The 14,968-nt window shown below is 38.3% G+C and overlaps 1 protein-coding gene across 1 annotated transcript in view; it reads left to right on the top strand.

Annotated features, from left to right (window-relative positions):
• Positions 1–14,968, top strand: part of gramd1bb (GRAM domain containing 1Bb) — a 131,627-nt gene that overhangs the window by 112,362 nt on the left and 4,297 nt on the right. The window contains exons 8-23 of the mRNA XM_051656079.1: positions 2,993–3,077; positions 3,579–3,682; positions 4,022–4,117; positions 4,232–4,312; positions 5,807–5,922; positions 6,481–6,652; positions 6,744–6,936; positions 7,825–7,968; positions 8,318–8,436; positions 8,604–8,746; positions 8,850–8,953; positions 10,646–10,846; positions 10,967–11,057; positions 11,232–11,243; positions 13,508–13,615; positions 14,824–14,944. Of these exons, the coding sequence (XP_051512039.1) occupies positions 2,993–3,077; positions 3,579–3,682; positions 4,022–4,117; positions 4,232–4,312; positions 5,807–5,922; positions 6,481–6,652; positions 6,744–6,936; positions 7,825–7,968; positions 8,318–8,436; positions 8,604–8,746; positions 8,850–8,953; positions 10,646–10,846; positions 10,967–11,057; positions 11,232–11,243; positions 13,508–13,615; positions 14,824–14,944 (1,890 nt within the window). The remainder of the gene's footprint in view (positions 1–2,992; positions 3,078–3,578; positions 3,683–4,021; positions 4,118–4,231; positions 4,313–5,806; positions 5,923–6,480; positions 6,653–6,743; positions 6,937–7,824; positions 7,969–8,317; positions 8,437–8,603; positions 8,747–8,849; positions 8,954–10,645; positions 10,847–10,966; positions 11,058–11,231; positions 11,244–13,507; positions 13,616–14,823; positions 14,945–14,968) is intronic.

Genomic DNA, 14,968 nt, shown 5'->3' on the forward strand with positions numbered 1-14,968 from the left:
ACTTTGAAAGCCATCGACCAACTAGCAATGAAGAAAATAAAGTGTCCATCACTTACTGTGGTAACAACTAATGATTGCTTGCTGAAATAACTGAATGTTCCTTCTAAATCTGCTGAAGGATTAAGACCGAAAATTTCACGAACACACACACAGACGCTTTCCCAGTTCGAACTACAGCAAACTGGAACAAACACCAGCATAATAAAGTGTCTGTCTGCCGAGGTTACTAAAGGGCATTTTCGTGTGAGTGAGTTTTTGCACACTGGAATCATGTGGTGCTAGTCAGGAGAGCTCAACACTCAAACACAGATAGAGGTTACACCCTGATGAAGATCTGTGATAGCCTACAGATACCCTGAACTTAGGAGTGTCTGCATCTAGGATACTTATCTACAGACCCACCCAAATTTAAAATGCTAGCACTCTATATTGAAGCTGAAGGAATCTTACAGTCTTAGTGGAGAGTCATTGATGAACAGATTGATCTTTGATCCAGACCCTGGCAATAAAAAGGAGAGACTTGGAAACATGAATTCTTCCTTTGGCTCTCAGGAGGACTGGGAGACTCTTATGGAGCTTGAGGAGGCTTTGGCTGGGTGGTTGATTCAGGGTTCAGACTGGAACCAGGACTGGCCCTGGGGCTCAAGGGAAAACCCGTACCAGGATGAGGAAATACCTGCTGTGAGTTCCCATAAAGATTTGAGATTCAGAGAGTTTTGTTAAACGCATGAGGTTGTTGAGTCTTATAGATCAATGAATTATGATATATACTGGAGAAGTATAGAGTCATTTAGGGTACACTTTGTTGAACAAAAATTCTACTCGTCCCTCATTTATTTAAAAAAAAAGGAAACACAAAAACGTGTTTACAGTAAAGCACTTACAATGGAAGTGAATGGGCTCAGTGCATAAACATTCAAATACACGGTGTCAACAGTATAGTGACAAAACGTGAACATTAATCATGTTATCTTGATTTTAGTGTGATCAAATCACTTACTAACCTTGTCAGTGTAAAGGTATATCCAATATTACAACTTTGTCGCAATGACGATTCAAACTGCAGTAAACCCTGTAGGTAAACCCTGAACTTTTATAACAGATTTTATTAATGCAGTATTTGCATCTTTTGGCTATACTTTTGAAACCATGTGTATATTAATGTTTATGGACTGACCCCACTCACTTCCATTGTAAGTGCCTTACTGTAAGCACAGATTTTAAATGAAAAGGGGAGGAGTCAAAATTATTTTCGGTGGTAATCAACATTATGCTGCAAATGCTGTCAATTCAGCTTAACTTGTATTGAACCTTGAATGTTCCTTTAATGAACTTTGGTTCACACCAAACACATTTGTGTGTCTGCCCTTAATTGTTTAATTGTTTATATGTAAATGTGCTAGATTGACGTCTTTGACCGTTTCACTGCTTCTCGCTGGTTTTCGTGTGTGTGTGTGTCTTGTGCATGGGTGCTGTGGCTTTAAGACAGCTTGTCAACTTAGGGCCGATGTTTTTGCGTCCATCTGCACTGTTTTTTAAATAGTTTTTCAATGTAAACTATGTGCTAGACGAACGTCTTTTTTACGGATGTCTTTTTGAATGGCCGTGGTTTTTAGACGCCCTGTTAAACGCATCTTTAGACACCCGCGTTCTGTTTAATTTGCTTAGATTTATTTTTGTGTAAAAACACATTTGGTATAAATGGCACCTTACTTCCCCTTGTGATAGTTCCAGAATCTACTGGCTGCCATGTCAATGGATAATAAACCATTTCTTTTTTCAATTTCTTTTAGTTTTGAGGAAATATTTTTATAAAATAAGTGTTCTCATTTGCTGCCATTGAATTGTAACATATACATCATATTGGCATCTGTCAACTCACCAAAACTCATATCAGTCGACCACTATACGTGTTAATGTTTTATCTTCCATGTCCCCCACGCATATTGTTTTTAGACATCACTGACATGTTAATGTTACAATTATTTGTTTCATGTTTTTACTAAAGGAATTCAACTTATTTTAATATATTTATAAATATATATTTACTTCCATTTATCTTTATTCTAAACAGTATTTTCTAGATATTGCATCAGAGCCAAAGGGGTTTTTTTCACCTCCTTGGCAACAGGAGTGAACAGTGTATGTGGTTCTCTATTGTGTGAAATGAATCACAGATTACATAGTTGATTTTAAGACACTTTACCAAAGTTGAAAGTATTATCTTTTTTGAGTATTTGTCTTTTTTTCTTTTTTTTCAATTTGGCATGCCCAATTCCCAATGCGCTCTAGGTCCTCGTGGTGGCATAGTGACTTGCCTCAATCCGGGTGGCGGAGGACGAATCTCATTTGCCTCCACGTGTGAGACAGTCAATCCACGCATCTTATAAAGTGGCTTGTTGAGCGCGTTACCGCGGAGACCTAGCGCGTGTGGAGGCTTCACGCTATTCTCTGCGGCATCCACGCACAACTCACCACACGCCCCACCAAGAGTGAGAACTACATTATAGCGACCACGAGGAGGTTAACCCAATGTGACTCTACCCACCCTAGCAACCAGGCCAATTGGTTGCTTAAGAAGCCTGACTGGAGTCACTCAATACACACTGGATTCGAACTTGTGACTCCAGTTGTGGTAGTCAGCATCTTTACTTGCTGAGTTACCCAGGCCCCCAAGTATTTGTCTTTTAAGACTGTGCTTGCACTGCTAATTATAAGGTCTGTGTTCGCTCATTAGCAGGGGCGTAGTGTGCGTCATTGAATGCTGAACAGTGTGAAGTCATCGTTTACACTTGACTGGCTTCTGTTTTGCCATATTAGGAATGGGCTTATTGTGGTTCATCTCATGCTGCTGCATGACAAAACTAAAACAGCATTTGACTGATGATTAGCTGTGTGAAAGAGTGGAAATGGGCGTCCCTTTGTGCTTTTTTGAGCATAGATTTGTGGGAATGTTTTGTGCTCTAAGTCTGTTGGTTTATTTGTGTTTTAGGTCCTCAGTCCCACATACAAACAACGCAATGAGGACTTCAGGAAGCTCTTCAAGCAGTTACCAGACACAGAACGTCTCATCGTGGGTAAGATTCCTCACTTATAGTGTAACCATACAAATGAAATGAATTATTCATTGGCAATTAGATGATTTCTGCATCAAATAGTCATTTACATAACAAGACTGACTTTGGAGGTAGGGGTGGACCCCTATACAGTAAATATAATTATTTTGGTGGTAATGCCTATTTCTGGATAATCCTGTGAATTAAAAACTTTAAAATGAAAGGTTCTTCTCATTTGAGTATTTTCTGTTTTTATTTGTAACTTGATGGTTGCAAACCAAAAGGTACAATTATTCATAATGAATGATAAGCCTTGCATCTGTGCAAAAACACTTTCACATTATGTAAAATTTGAGAAATAAAAGACTTATAACAGTAAAACTGATATTATAAAACTGATTCTAAATTCTGATTGGACTGGAGTCAAAGCTGTTGTAAATGTTGTGCCATGTAAATAAAGTAAACATTGAAATAAACGTTAGAGACTTATTTTGAACTTTGGCCTTGTCTTCTCATTTGCAGACTACTCATGTGCCCTGCAGCGGGACATTCTACTGCAGGGGCGCCTCTACCTCTCTGAAAACTGGATTTGTTTTTACAGCAACATCTTTCGATGGGAGACGCTGGTAAGTTTTATCACTTATATCTGCGGTCGACTTTTTTTTCTCGATTTCGGAGCTACACTTTTTTGACACTTAAGAAATAAAGCTACAGTGTGTAATTTCACAAGTGGCACCATTTACATTGCAAAAATAAAGACTATTTTCAAACAAGTTTTCAAACATTCCCAGACTGATCAGCAAACAGAGAGTCCCACCCCAAATTCATTCCATTGGTTGAGCCAATGCTATGTCGGACTGCTCAAACAAACAGACTGTGATTCCATTTAGTGACAATAGTGGCACAGAAATTCTCCACTGCCTCTTTAAGTATGTGTTTTGTTGATTTGGTGCATGTGTGTGCAGCTTACAGTACGGCTGAAAGATATCTGCTCCATGACAAAAGAAAAGACAGCACGTCTCATTCCCAATGCCATCCAGTTGAGCACAGACACTGAGAAGGTGAGAGCTCTCCAACAAGACATAGTCAGAGACCACATTGTCCAAAAACACATTAACACAGGTTAACTCTCATCATTTAATCAATGTTTCTCTGTGCTTTTCTCTTCCTTTCAGCACTTTTTCACATCGTTTGGTGCGAGGGACAGGACTTACATGATGATGTTCAGACTTTGGCAGAATGCACTGTTGGACAAGGTAAAAATATGAACCATATGCACCAGATGTCAACTTCCTGTCTCTAAAGGAGTTTGTGTACTTGTAAGATGTATTGCGTCAGATTATAAATTGTTATTGCATCTTATAAAGTACATAATACATTTTAAATCTGATAAAGCTCTAAATTAAAATGTAGTTAAATATATTTGATGCGAAAATGCAAAAAAAGCTGGTCATTATGATATGCTGCCGCAATCTAATATATATATATATATATATATATATATATATATATATATATATATATATATATATATATATATATATATTTATTTTTATTTATTTTTTTATTATTTTTTCAATTGTATAAAAAAATATTGGATGCACTTTATTTTACAGTATGTGTACTTTCAGTTTACCTGCAGTGTACTTAAAAAAGTACTGAGTAATATTAGCTAACTACATGTACTTAATATGGGTTACGGTTAGGGTTAGTACCTAGTAATTACTGTAGTTGTTGTAATTACATTGTACGTACAGTAAATGTAGAACAGTACTGTAAAATAAAGTGCTGCCAAAATATTTATACATCATGGTAGTACTTCTCTGGTACTACTATTCATTTACGCAAATTTTAATAAATAACAATAACAAATTTTTAAAATCACTGTGTTACAATAATGAGAATAATCACTGAAAACAATGGGAATAGTAAAAGTAATATGTCTGGATGCATTGTGGTAATGAGATTTGGGTGTTAAGTGTCCTGAAAATTGTCATGATGCAAAAAATCTTAATTCTAAATGTAGGCTTCATTTCCTTTATACAAAGTATAATTTCAGATTTTCTGTATAGATTTAGGGTTAAATATGACTAAGACATTTTCATGTCAGGTTTTGTGAGAATTACCCTTTTAACCCTTAAATGCATGGGTGTTCCGTCAAACACTATTGCATACCTTGGGTCTTTAGCAACCCGGCACATATATCTATCACAAATCGATCTTCAAAATGCCCAAATGGCAATAGTCATATCAAACTGTTCATGTGTTGTACTTGCTATAGTTTACTTTCACATTGCAGTGCTGTCAAATAGCAATGTCAAATGTAAATCAAGTCAGTCATTGAAACAACAGTGCAGTAATAAAGAAACAGATATTTAGTTATAGTAAACTTATATACAGTAGATATGAAATAATCATAAACATATTATTTATGGAAGGGCAAAATATATTGCGACACTATTACATATCTCGGGTCACTAACGATACACTTTTGGTAGTTAAGCAGAAACTTTTAGCAATATTGGCACTGTTTAATGTTACACTTTTTATAAGAGAAAAGTTGAGGAATACTATAGAGGTGGTGGCATAACTCCAACAAATGTATAAGGTAAAGGGGTGGAATGAGGTCCTGGGTCACTGAAGAACCGAGGTATGCATTTAAGGGTTAATAAGCAACATTATAGTAAATCTGAGTTATTTCACATACAGTACGCTCTATCTCTGAAATGGTCTGTTCTGTATGTCTGCAGCCCCTCTGCCCTAAAGAGCTCTGGCACTTTGTACATCAGTGTTATGGAAATGAGCTGGGCCTGACCAGTGATGACGAGGACTATGTGCCCCCTGATGATGATTTCAACACCATGGGGTGAGTTAAGGTGGCCACATGTACATGCATGCATTCAGCAAACATCATCATTATAACTATTGCTCTTACTTGGGGTTAAAGGTTTTTTAAATTCCCAAACTAAATTATTAAACTCCAGTGTCTAACTCAACTCAGACATGAATGATGCCTCAAATTGTGTGGCTTGTTGAGGAGATTTGTGCTATTAATTTTCTAATGGAGCACACTTACAAGTTTTGCCTTGTGGATGATAGAATGCGTGAAAAAAAGAAGGGACCCGAGCCAAATCTAGGGACCACAATATCATAAAGACTTGGGGATAGAAGCACCTAGCAATGACTCAGAACACCTTAGCAAATAGCAATGCCATGGAAACCACCCACAACACCCTAACAATGTGCTGGAGTTGCACCCACATTTCTCTCTATAAATTATAAAATTCAACTGTAGTTGACATATTGCACCTAATTTGCAGTAATGTTGCTCACATATATACATAATAAAACAAGTATGTGTTAACACTAAGCTTAACACCTAGACATTTCACTCTGTGTGTGCTTGACTATGTGTGTGTTTCAGGTACTGTGAGGAGATCCCAGCAGAAGAGAATGAGGTCAGTAATGATAACTCATCTAAGAGCAGCGGTGAGAACAAACCAGACAACAGTTCTCCTCCAGCACACAAGAGATCCATCACCCACTCCACCATCACCTCCACCACTCCTCCCAGCAGCACTGATACACCACTGTCTGTGAGTATACACACTCAAACACAAGTATACTTTAATATACACACTCTTTTTGAGAAACAACTTTTAGAATTCTGCCCTCTGCTGCGTTCAGTTTGACATTTCTGCCGAGGAATACGCAGACTGCCTTCCTGATGGCGATCTGCTGCCACTCCCTCTGTTGGCTGAGGAGAGGAACTACGAACCGGACAGCCCTCTGGACCCTGTGCCCTCACCTGCCCTCGACTTCAACGACAATGAGGATATACCCACTGACATCAGTGATTCCTCAGAAACACACGATGAAGGTTTGCAGTCCCACATAGAGTACACACAGTCAGAGGAATGTTAAAGGAATAGTTTACCCAAAAATGAAAGTACTCTCATCATTTACTCACACTTATGCCATTCCAGATGTGTATGACTTTCTTCCATCTACTGAACTCAAATGAAGATTTTTTGAAGAATTTCTCAGCTCTTTTGGTCCATACAATGCAAGTAAATGGGTGCTAACATTTTAAAGCTAAAACAAATCACATAAATCAGTATAAAAGTAATCCATAAGATACCAGTGGTTAAATCAGTATCTTCAGAAGTGTTATGGTTGTTGTGGGTGAGAAACAGATCACTTTCACATTCATCATCTTGTGTTTTTGGTGATTCACATTATTCATGCATATTGCCCCCTACTGGGCATGGAGAAGAATTTCTAGAAAAAAATGACTGAAATATTGATCTGTTTCTCACCCACACATATCATATCACTTCTGAAGATATGGATTAAAATACTTGAGTCATGTGGTTTACTTCTATAATGCCTTTATGTGCTTTTTGGATCATCAAAATTTTTGCACCTATTGACTTGCATTGTATGGACCCACAGAGCTGAAATATTCTTCTAAAAATCATAATTTGTGTTCTGCAGAAGAATGAACTTCATACTCATCTGGGATGGCATGATGATGTAAATGATGAGAGAATTTTCATTTTTGGGTGAACTATCCCTTTAACATGCTGACAAGAGCTGAATTCATAAATACTAGAGCTGCAGCTAACATCTAAGCTGATTTTCACATTTTGAAAACAGATATATATGCACTTTTGAAATTAGGAGAATGTAAGGCTTGACACATAATTTGAAACTTTGAGTATTCCTGTAAAATTCATCTTTGTCTATGAATGTGTATTCTCAGTAGATGAAGTGCAAGCATTCCACGAGGATCTGAATGGCCGTCAGTACATTAATGAGGTGTATAAATTCAGTGTTGATAAGCTGTATGCCATTCTCTTCACCGAGTCCCAGTTCATGACAGACTTTATGGAGCAGAGGAGATTCACAGGTTAGAGAGAATTACACAAAAAAAACATAAAAAAATAATTTGAAATAAAATATTAAACTTAAATAATTCAATCCATTAGATTAGTAATTTGTTTATACATACTATGTTTTATATATTAATATACAGTACATTTAATTATATTTTACAGCAACATTGAACTTGCTCATCTGATTAGATAAAATAGCTAGAACTAAACATTTTATAATATTATATGTGTATGGATAAAACATGTGTTAATGTGTTTATTGAGCTTTAAATGTATTTTCTTTCTTAGTTTTGGATTTCAGATTGCAATACATACACTTACTTGCTTTGGTCCTGCATTTAATATTTAAACATCCATCTACAGATGTGGTGTATCACCCCTGGAAGAAGGAGAATGCTGGAAACCAAACGAGGGAGATCATGTACACTATCTCCCTGACCAACCCACTGGCACCCAAAACAGCTACTGTTACTGAGACTCAGGTGAGACATGAAACTATCCTAAAGTTCAGATACTGTAGTTACATGACCACACTGTAGGCTTTCTTCAATTAGCATAACATATAATTCAGGATTCTCCACTGTAATATTCCTTATATTATTTATTTTAATAATTTGTTTGTTTGAAATGCCATTTCTTTCTGAATTAGACCCTATATAAGGCCAGCCAGGAGAGTGAGTGCTACATCATTGATGCAGAGGTCATTACTCATGATGTACCATATCATGACTACTTCTACACCCTAAACCGCTACATGCTAACACGCGTGGCTAAGAACAAGTGCCGGCTGAGGTACTGAAGAACAGGACAGTAATGACTTTGGCACTGAGTTGTATATACGTTTAAAAGAGAAAAATAAATGTACTAAATATGATTTTATATATCTGTCCTTTAGGGTTTCTACAGAGCTCAGGTTCAGGAAACAGCCATGGGGGTTGGTAAAGGGCTTCATCGAGAAGAACTTCTGGAGTGGACTAGATGAGAACTTTAAAAGCCTCGGTAAGACACTACCTGAACCTTCTTGAGCACCATCTATTACCTTCTTGAGCTCCACCCACAATCTTCTTAAACTCTACCCACAACTTTCTTGATCTCAAACTACAGCTGTCTTAACTACACCCTCAACCTTCTAGAAAACCTACAACCTTCTTGAGCCCCACTCACAGCCTTCTTGAACTCCACCCACAACAGTCTTTAGGTGTGTTTGACTTTATGCAGCGGTCCACAGTATTATCGGCGCCAGACTTGAAGCAGTGCATATCGGTTAGAAATTTGTCTGACTTGAGGCAGCACCACCACCACATCACTGTGACTATGCCATCAAAGTACTGCGAGAGCGGATGTTTATGATAGTAATATTATGTTTATTCATAAAAAACAATCAAAATGATTAAAATACAGACTCCTTTATTGGTATTAAATTAACTTTATTGGTTAATAATAATACATTTTATTGATTTTATTGGTGTTCTTCTTGTACACACAGCAGGTACTTTATTAAGCAGCACATAACCCTTTCAAATGAACAATGTTTCTGGTTATTATATGTAAAATTAAACCTCTGTCTATCTGTATTCCACTTCATCTGTAATAAAGAAAGAAAATATCTTGCGATCTGCTGTGTCTGGTGTAGTGTAGCACTCGGGAAGCAGAACTTCTCCACGACTGCAACCGGCAAATCTCGCCGATCGGTAAGCAAGCCGCAGTTCAAGTCGAACACACCTTTTAGCTGCATTTACAACTTTCTTGAGCTCTACCATCAACCGTCTTGAGCTCCACCCACATACTAATTCAGCTTCAACTTTTTTTGCGCTTCACTCACAACATTTTTGAACTCCACTCACAATGTTCTTAAGCTCCACCCACAACCTTCTTGAGCCCCACCCACAACCTACTTGAGCTTCAACATTCTTGGCTCCACCCAAAAAAATCTTGAACTCCACCCACAACAGTCTTTAGCTCCACCCATAACATTATTGATCTCCACCCACAACCTTCTTGAGCCCCACCCACAGCCTTCTTGAACTCCACCCACAACAGTCTTTAGTTGCACTCACAACCTTCTTGAGCTCTACCAACAACCATTTTGAGCTCCACCCACTAACTCATTTAGCTTCAACTTTTTTGCACTCCACCCACAACCTTCTTAACCTCCACCAACAACCACCCACCCCACCCACAACTTAATTGAGCTTCAACATTCTTGATCTCCACCCACAACTGTCTTAAACTCCACCCACAACTATACTGAGCTTCAACTTTCTTTACTCCACCCTCAACGGTCTTTAGCTCAACCCACAACTTGAAATCCACAGACAACTTCTTGTGCTCCACCCACAACCTTTTTGAAGTCCACCCACAACTTATTTAGTTCCACCCACATTGGTTGTGCAGAATGACTCTTTTGTCGCTGCTAAAAAATATTAGAATCAGAATAAATCGAGGTTTGCCTTTGTTTACTCCATCCACAACAGTATTTAGCTCCACCCACAAATGTCTTGAAGTCCACCCACAATTTATTGTGCTCCACCCACAACCTTTTTTAAGTCCACCCATAACTTCTTTAAATCCACCCACATAATTCTTTTTAATATTGCAGTTGTGCAGAATTGCTGCTTTGTCGCTGCTAAAAAATATTTAGAATCAGAATAAATCGAAGTTTGCATTTGTTTGTTGTTGTTTTTTTGACAGAGCTGGAGTTGGCAAAGATGGAGGATGCTATAATAGAAACCCATAGGCCATCTCCTAAAACTAAAGCAGTAAAGAACTCCACCCTGAGGCGGAGAAAAAGACCCCTCACGCATCTCCGCACGGCCCATCTTGATGAAACCCTCAGCCCTGTTACTACACCAACAGACGAGGAGGTCATCCAACGCATCAAACGCGTGGCAGGTCCATTAATGCACACAGCCAAAAACACAGAATCTCAGACATATGTGAATTTAAATCACAAATCCACACTGCCAGAGTGCGAGGTTTCTCTGTATTGGTTTGTGTTTTCTCCGCCTACAGGTTCCACTCAGACAAGACACATTCCCGAGCACATCTCAGGGGCTGGGGTTTTCTGCAACCTCTCCAAACCATTACTCATCATCAGCTTTGTGTAAGAAGCAAACATTTTTTCCTCTCTATACCCTGTTAACTAGTACTAAGTCTTATTTTTTATTATTTTATTATTGATTACCACTGATTATTTTAGGTTATTTTTATAATTATATATTAGAAGTGTAACTCTGTTTTCTTTTCTTTTTGGTTTTATCTCTTGTGCCTCGCCTAGGATCTGTATAAGGTACATTCCTTTACTGATATCAAATATAGATACATTCTGTTGTGTCAAAAATCCTATCCCTAGTATAATATTCTAGATATTCATATACATATCTGTTGTCCTGTCTCATCATCAAGGCGTTTCCATCTGCAGAACTGCCGCTCACTGGATGTTTTTTGTTTTTGGCACCATTCTGAGTAAATTCTAGAGACTGTTGTGTGTGAAAATCCCAGGAGATCAGCAGTTACAGAAATACTCAAACCAGCGTGTCTGGCACCAACAATCATCCATGTGATTATCTAATCAGCCAATCATGTGGCAGCAGTGCAGTGCATAAAATCATGCAGATACGGGTCAGAAGCTTCAGTTAATATTCACATCAACCATCAGAATGGGGGAAACAAATGTGATCTCAGTGATTTGGACCGTGGAATGATTGTTGGTGCCAGATGGGCTGGTATGAGTATTTCTGTATCTGTTGATCTCCTGGGATTTTCATGCACAACAGTCTCTAGATTTTACTCTGAATGGTGCCAAAAACAAAAAACATCCAGTGAGCTGCAGTTCTGCAGATGGAAATACCTTGTTGATGATAGAGGTCAGCAGAGAATGGCCAGACTGGTTTGAACTGACAAAGTCTACGGTAACTCAGATAAGAATCCTGTACAATTCTTATCTGAGTTATATACAGCTCTGGAAAAAATTAAGAGACCACTGCAAAATTATCAGTTTCTCTGGATTTATTATTTATAGGTATGTGTTTGAGTAAAATTTACATTTTTGTTTTGTTCTATGAAGTACTGACATTTCTCCCAAATTTCAATTAAAAATATTGTCATTTAGAGCATTTATTTGCAAAAAATTACAACTGGTCAACTGTTTTTAGACCTCAAATAATGCAAAGAAAATAAGTTCATATTCATTTTTAAACAACACAATACTAATGTTTTAACTTAGGAAGAGTTCAGAAATCAATATTTGGTGGAATAACCCTGATTTTCAATCACAGCTTCCATGCGTCTTGGCATGCTCTCTACCAGTCTTTCACATTGCTGTTGGGTGACTTTATGCCACTCCTGGCACATAAATTCAAGCAGCTCGGCTTTGTTTGCTGGCTTGTGGCCATCCATCTTCCTCTTGATCACATTTTAGAGGTTTGCAATGGGGTTCAGGTCTGGAGATTGGACTGGCCATGACAGGGTCTTGATCCGGTGATCCTCCATCTACACCTTGATTGACAAGGCTGTGTGGCATGGAGCATTGTCCTGCTAGATAAACCAATCCTCAGAGTTGGGGAACATTGTCAGAGCAGAATGAAGCAAGTTTTCTTCCAGGGTAACCTTTTACATGGCTTGAGTCATGCCTCCTTTACAAAGATGAATCTGCTCGATTCCAGCCTTGCTGAAGCACCCCCAGATCATCATGATCCTCCACCAAATTTCACAGTGGGTGCGAGACACTGTGGCTTGAAGGCCTCTCTCTCCAGGTCTCCGTTTAACCATTAGACAACCAGGTGGAGGAGCAGTGATGATCTGGGGGTGTTTCAGCAAGGCTGGAATCGGGCAGATTCGTCTTTGTGAAGGACACATGAATCAAGCCACGTACAAGGTTATCCTGGAAAAAACACTTGCTTCATTCTGCTCTGACAGTGTTCCCCAACTCTGAGGACTGGTTTTTCCAGCATTATTCGAGGCCTGAAAACACAACAGTTGGCATTTTCTGCAAATAAATGCTCTAAATTACTATATTTTTATTTGGAAATTGGGAGAAATGTTGTCAGTACTTTATAGAATAAAACAAAAATGTTAATTTTACTCAAACACATACCTATAAATAGTAAATCCAGAGAAACTGATACTTTTGCAGTGGTCTTTTAATTTTTGCCAGAGCTATATATATATATATATATATGTATGTAAACACACCGATTAGGAAATCCCAAAATGCACTGAAACAAGCTCAGTTTAAATTAATTTGAAAAAGTATACAGACTCAAGAGAAATGTTTGATCATTTATGTGATTCCATTTTGATTCGGATGCTGTCTTTGGAGGCAAATGCCTATGTACGGGTAGACAGTAAGACAACTCACTTGGTATTTCACTAAGTATTTTCCCTATCACTATTTTGTATACTGTCTCACCTAACATAAGATTATGCATATCATTACTCATCACAAGTCTAGCATTTGGCATTTTTTTTATCACTAAATGTGGCCACAGTCTTAATGGAGGTGGTTTCTTGGCCTTTGAACCCAGTTTTTCATTGTTTGTTTACTCTTTGCAGTCTGGTGCTGCTGATCTTTCTGAATATGATGCTGTTCTATAAACTCTGGATGCTGGAGTACTCTACTCAGAGCCTCACCAGCTGGCAGGGTTTACGCCTACATGAAAGGTACAATACACATACTTGCACACACATACAAATAGGCCGTTCAGAGCAAATGTGTTCTTATGTTAAAAAAGCTAAATGCAGCACAACAAATGGAACAGAATGCAGGTGTCATGTAACATGGTTTGAAAAGGTTAAGGTTTTGACTTGACACGGCATCTTAAAAATGTATTGCTCGTATGCAAAACACTGAAAAAACAGTGAGAACCGTCCAGCAATCAAAGACATCTATCTAGTGCATGTTTACATAGGAAAACCATTTAAAAACAGCACTGTAAAAGCAATAATGTGTTTGGTGTGAACGGTCCCAAATACCGTATCTGAACCTGCAGACACGAAAAAGTGTTTACTTCAATGTAAATCTAAACCCCATTCACACCGCCAGGGACTTTGTCGCTGCAGACTGGTTGGTCGCTAGCAGGCGTTCGTACTTCTGGTTGCTCTAGTAGCGTGTATGAACGTCACTAAGACGCTGCTTGGACGTCGTTCCTTGTTGACAGTGAATTTGTGTTAATGCCACTAAAAATAAACATTCTTTAGGGGAAAGGTTGTATATTAATTACACCAGTGCATAATGCGTCATATCAAAGCTAAACGAGAATCAACGCATTCTTTGCCATCCCTTACAAAAAATCTAGAGTTGCCACAAACTTGCAGCAGTCTTGTCACAAATCTGCCACTCTTAAATTTTCACATGCAAATGAACTTTGCAGCAAACTCTTCATTGTTGCCAAAGGTTTGTTGCAGTTTCATCAATGCCAGTGAAGAGCTGCAAACTTCTGGCAAACATTTGCAGCGATTAGCAAGCTCATTTGCATGTGAAAATAATGAGTGGCAAGTTTGCAGAATTTTTTGCGGCCATCTATTTGCAGCAAATGTGTAAATGCCGAGTTATTTGGACACACAGTAAATGAATCGTTCTGCATTTGCATAAAGTTCCCCCAATGGTTGCAACAACCGATGGGATATTTTGTCGTTCACTTGGTTTCTCCTTCTGTCCCGTAGCCCTTGGTAACCATACCCACTCAATCTCATTGTTGAAAAATCCCAGTCCACACAGCTGTACATTAAACACCAAAATTGTGTGATTGTGTCATGTCATGCAACATTTATGCTTTCAGTGAGGACAGGCAAAACGTTCCTAAACTCATTTGACAGACAGTTGTAGATCATTAGGTGGCGTGTTTATTTACGCATATGTGTTTCAGCAGTAAACTACCGCAGACACAGATGGAATGGATGGAGCTCCTAGAGTCCCAGCAGCGATACCATGATGCAGAGCTGCAGAAATGGAGAAACATTATCAAATCATCAGTACTGTTATTGGATCAGGTATGCAATACACATACAAATGCG

Source organism: Myxocyprinus asiaticus, chromosome 26, assembly GCF_019703515.2.
Source record: "Myxocyprinus asiaticus isolate MX2 ecotype Aquarium Trade chromosome 26, UBuf_Myxa_2, whole genome shotgun sequence".
Lineage (NCBI taxonomy): Eukaryota > Metazoa > Chordata > Actinopteri > Cypriniformes > Catostomidae > Myxocyprinus > Myxocyprinus asiaticus.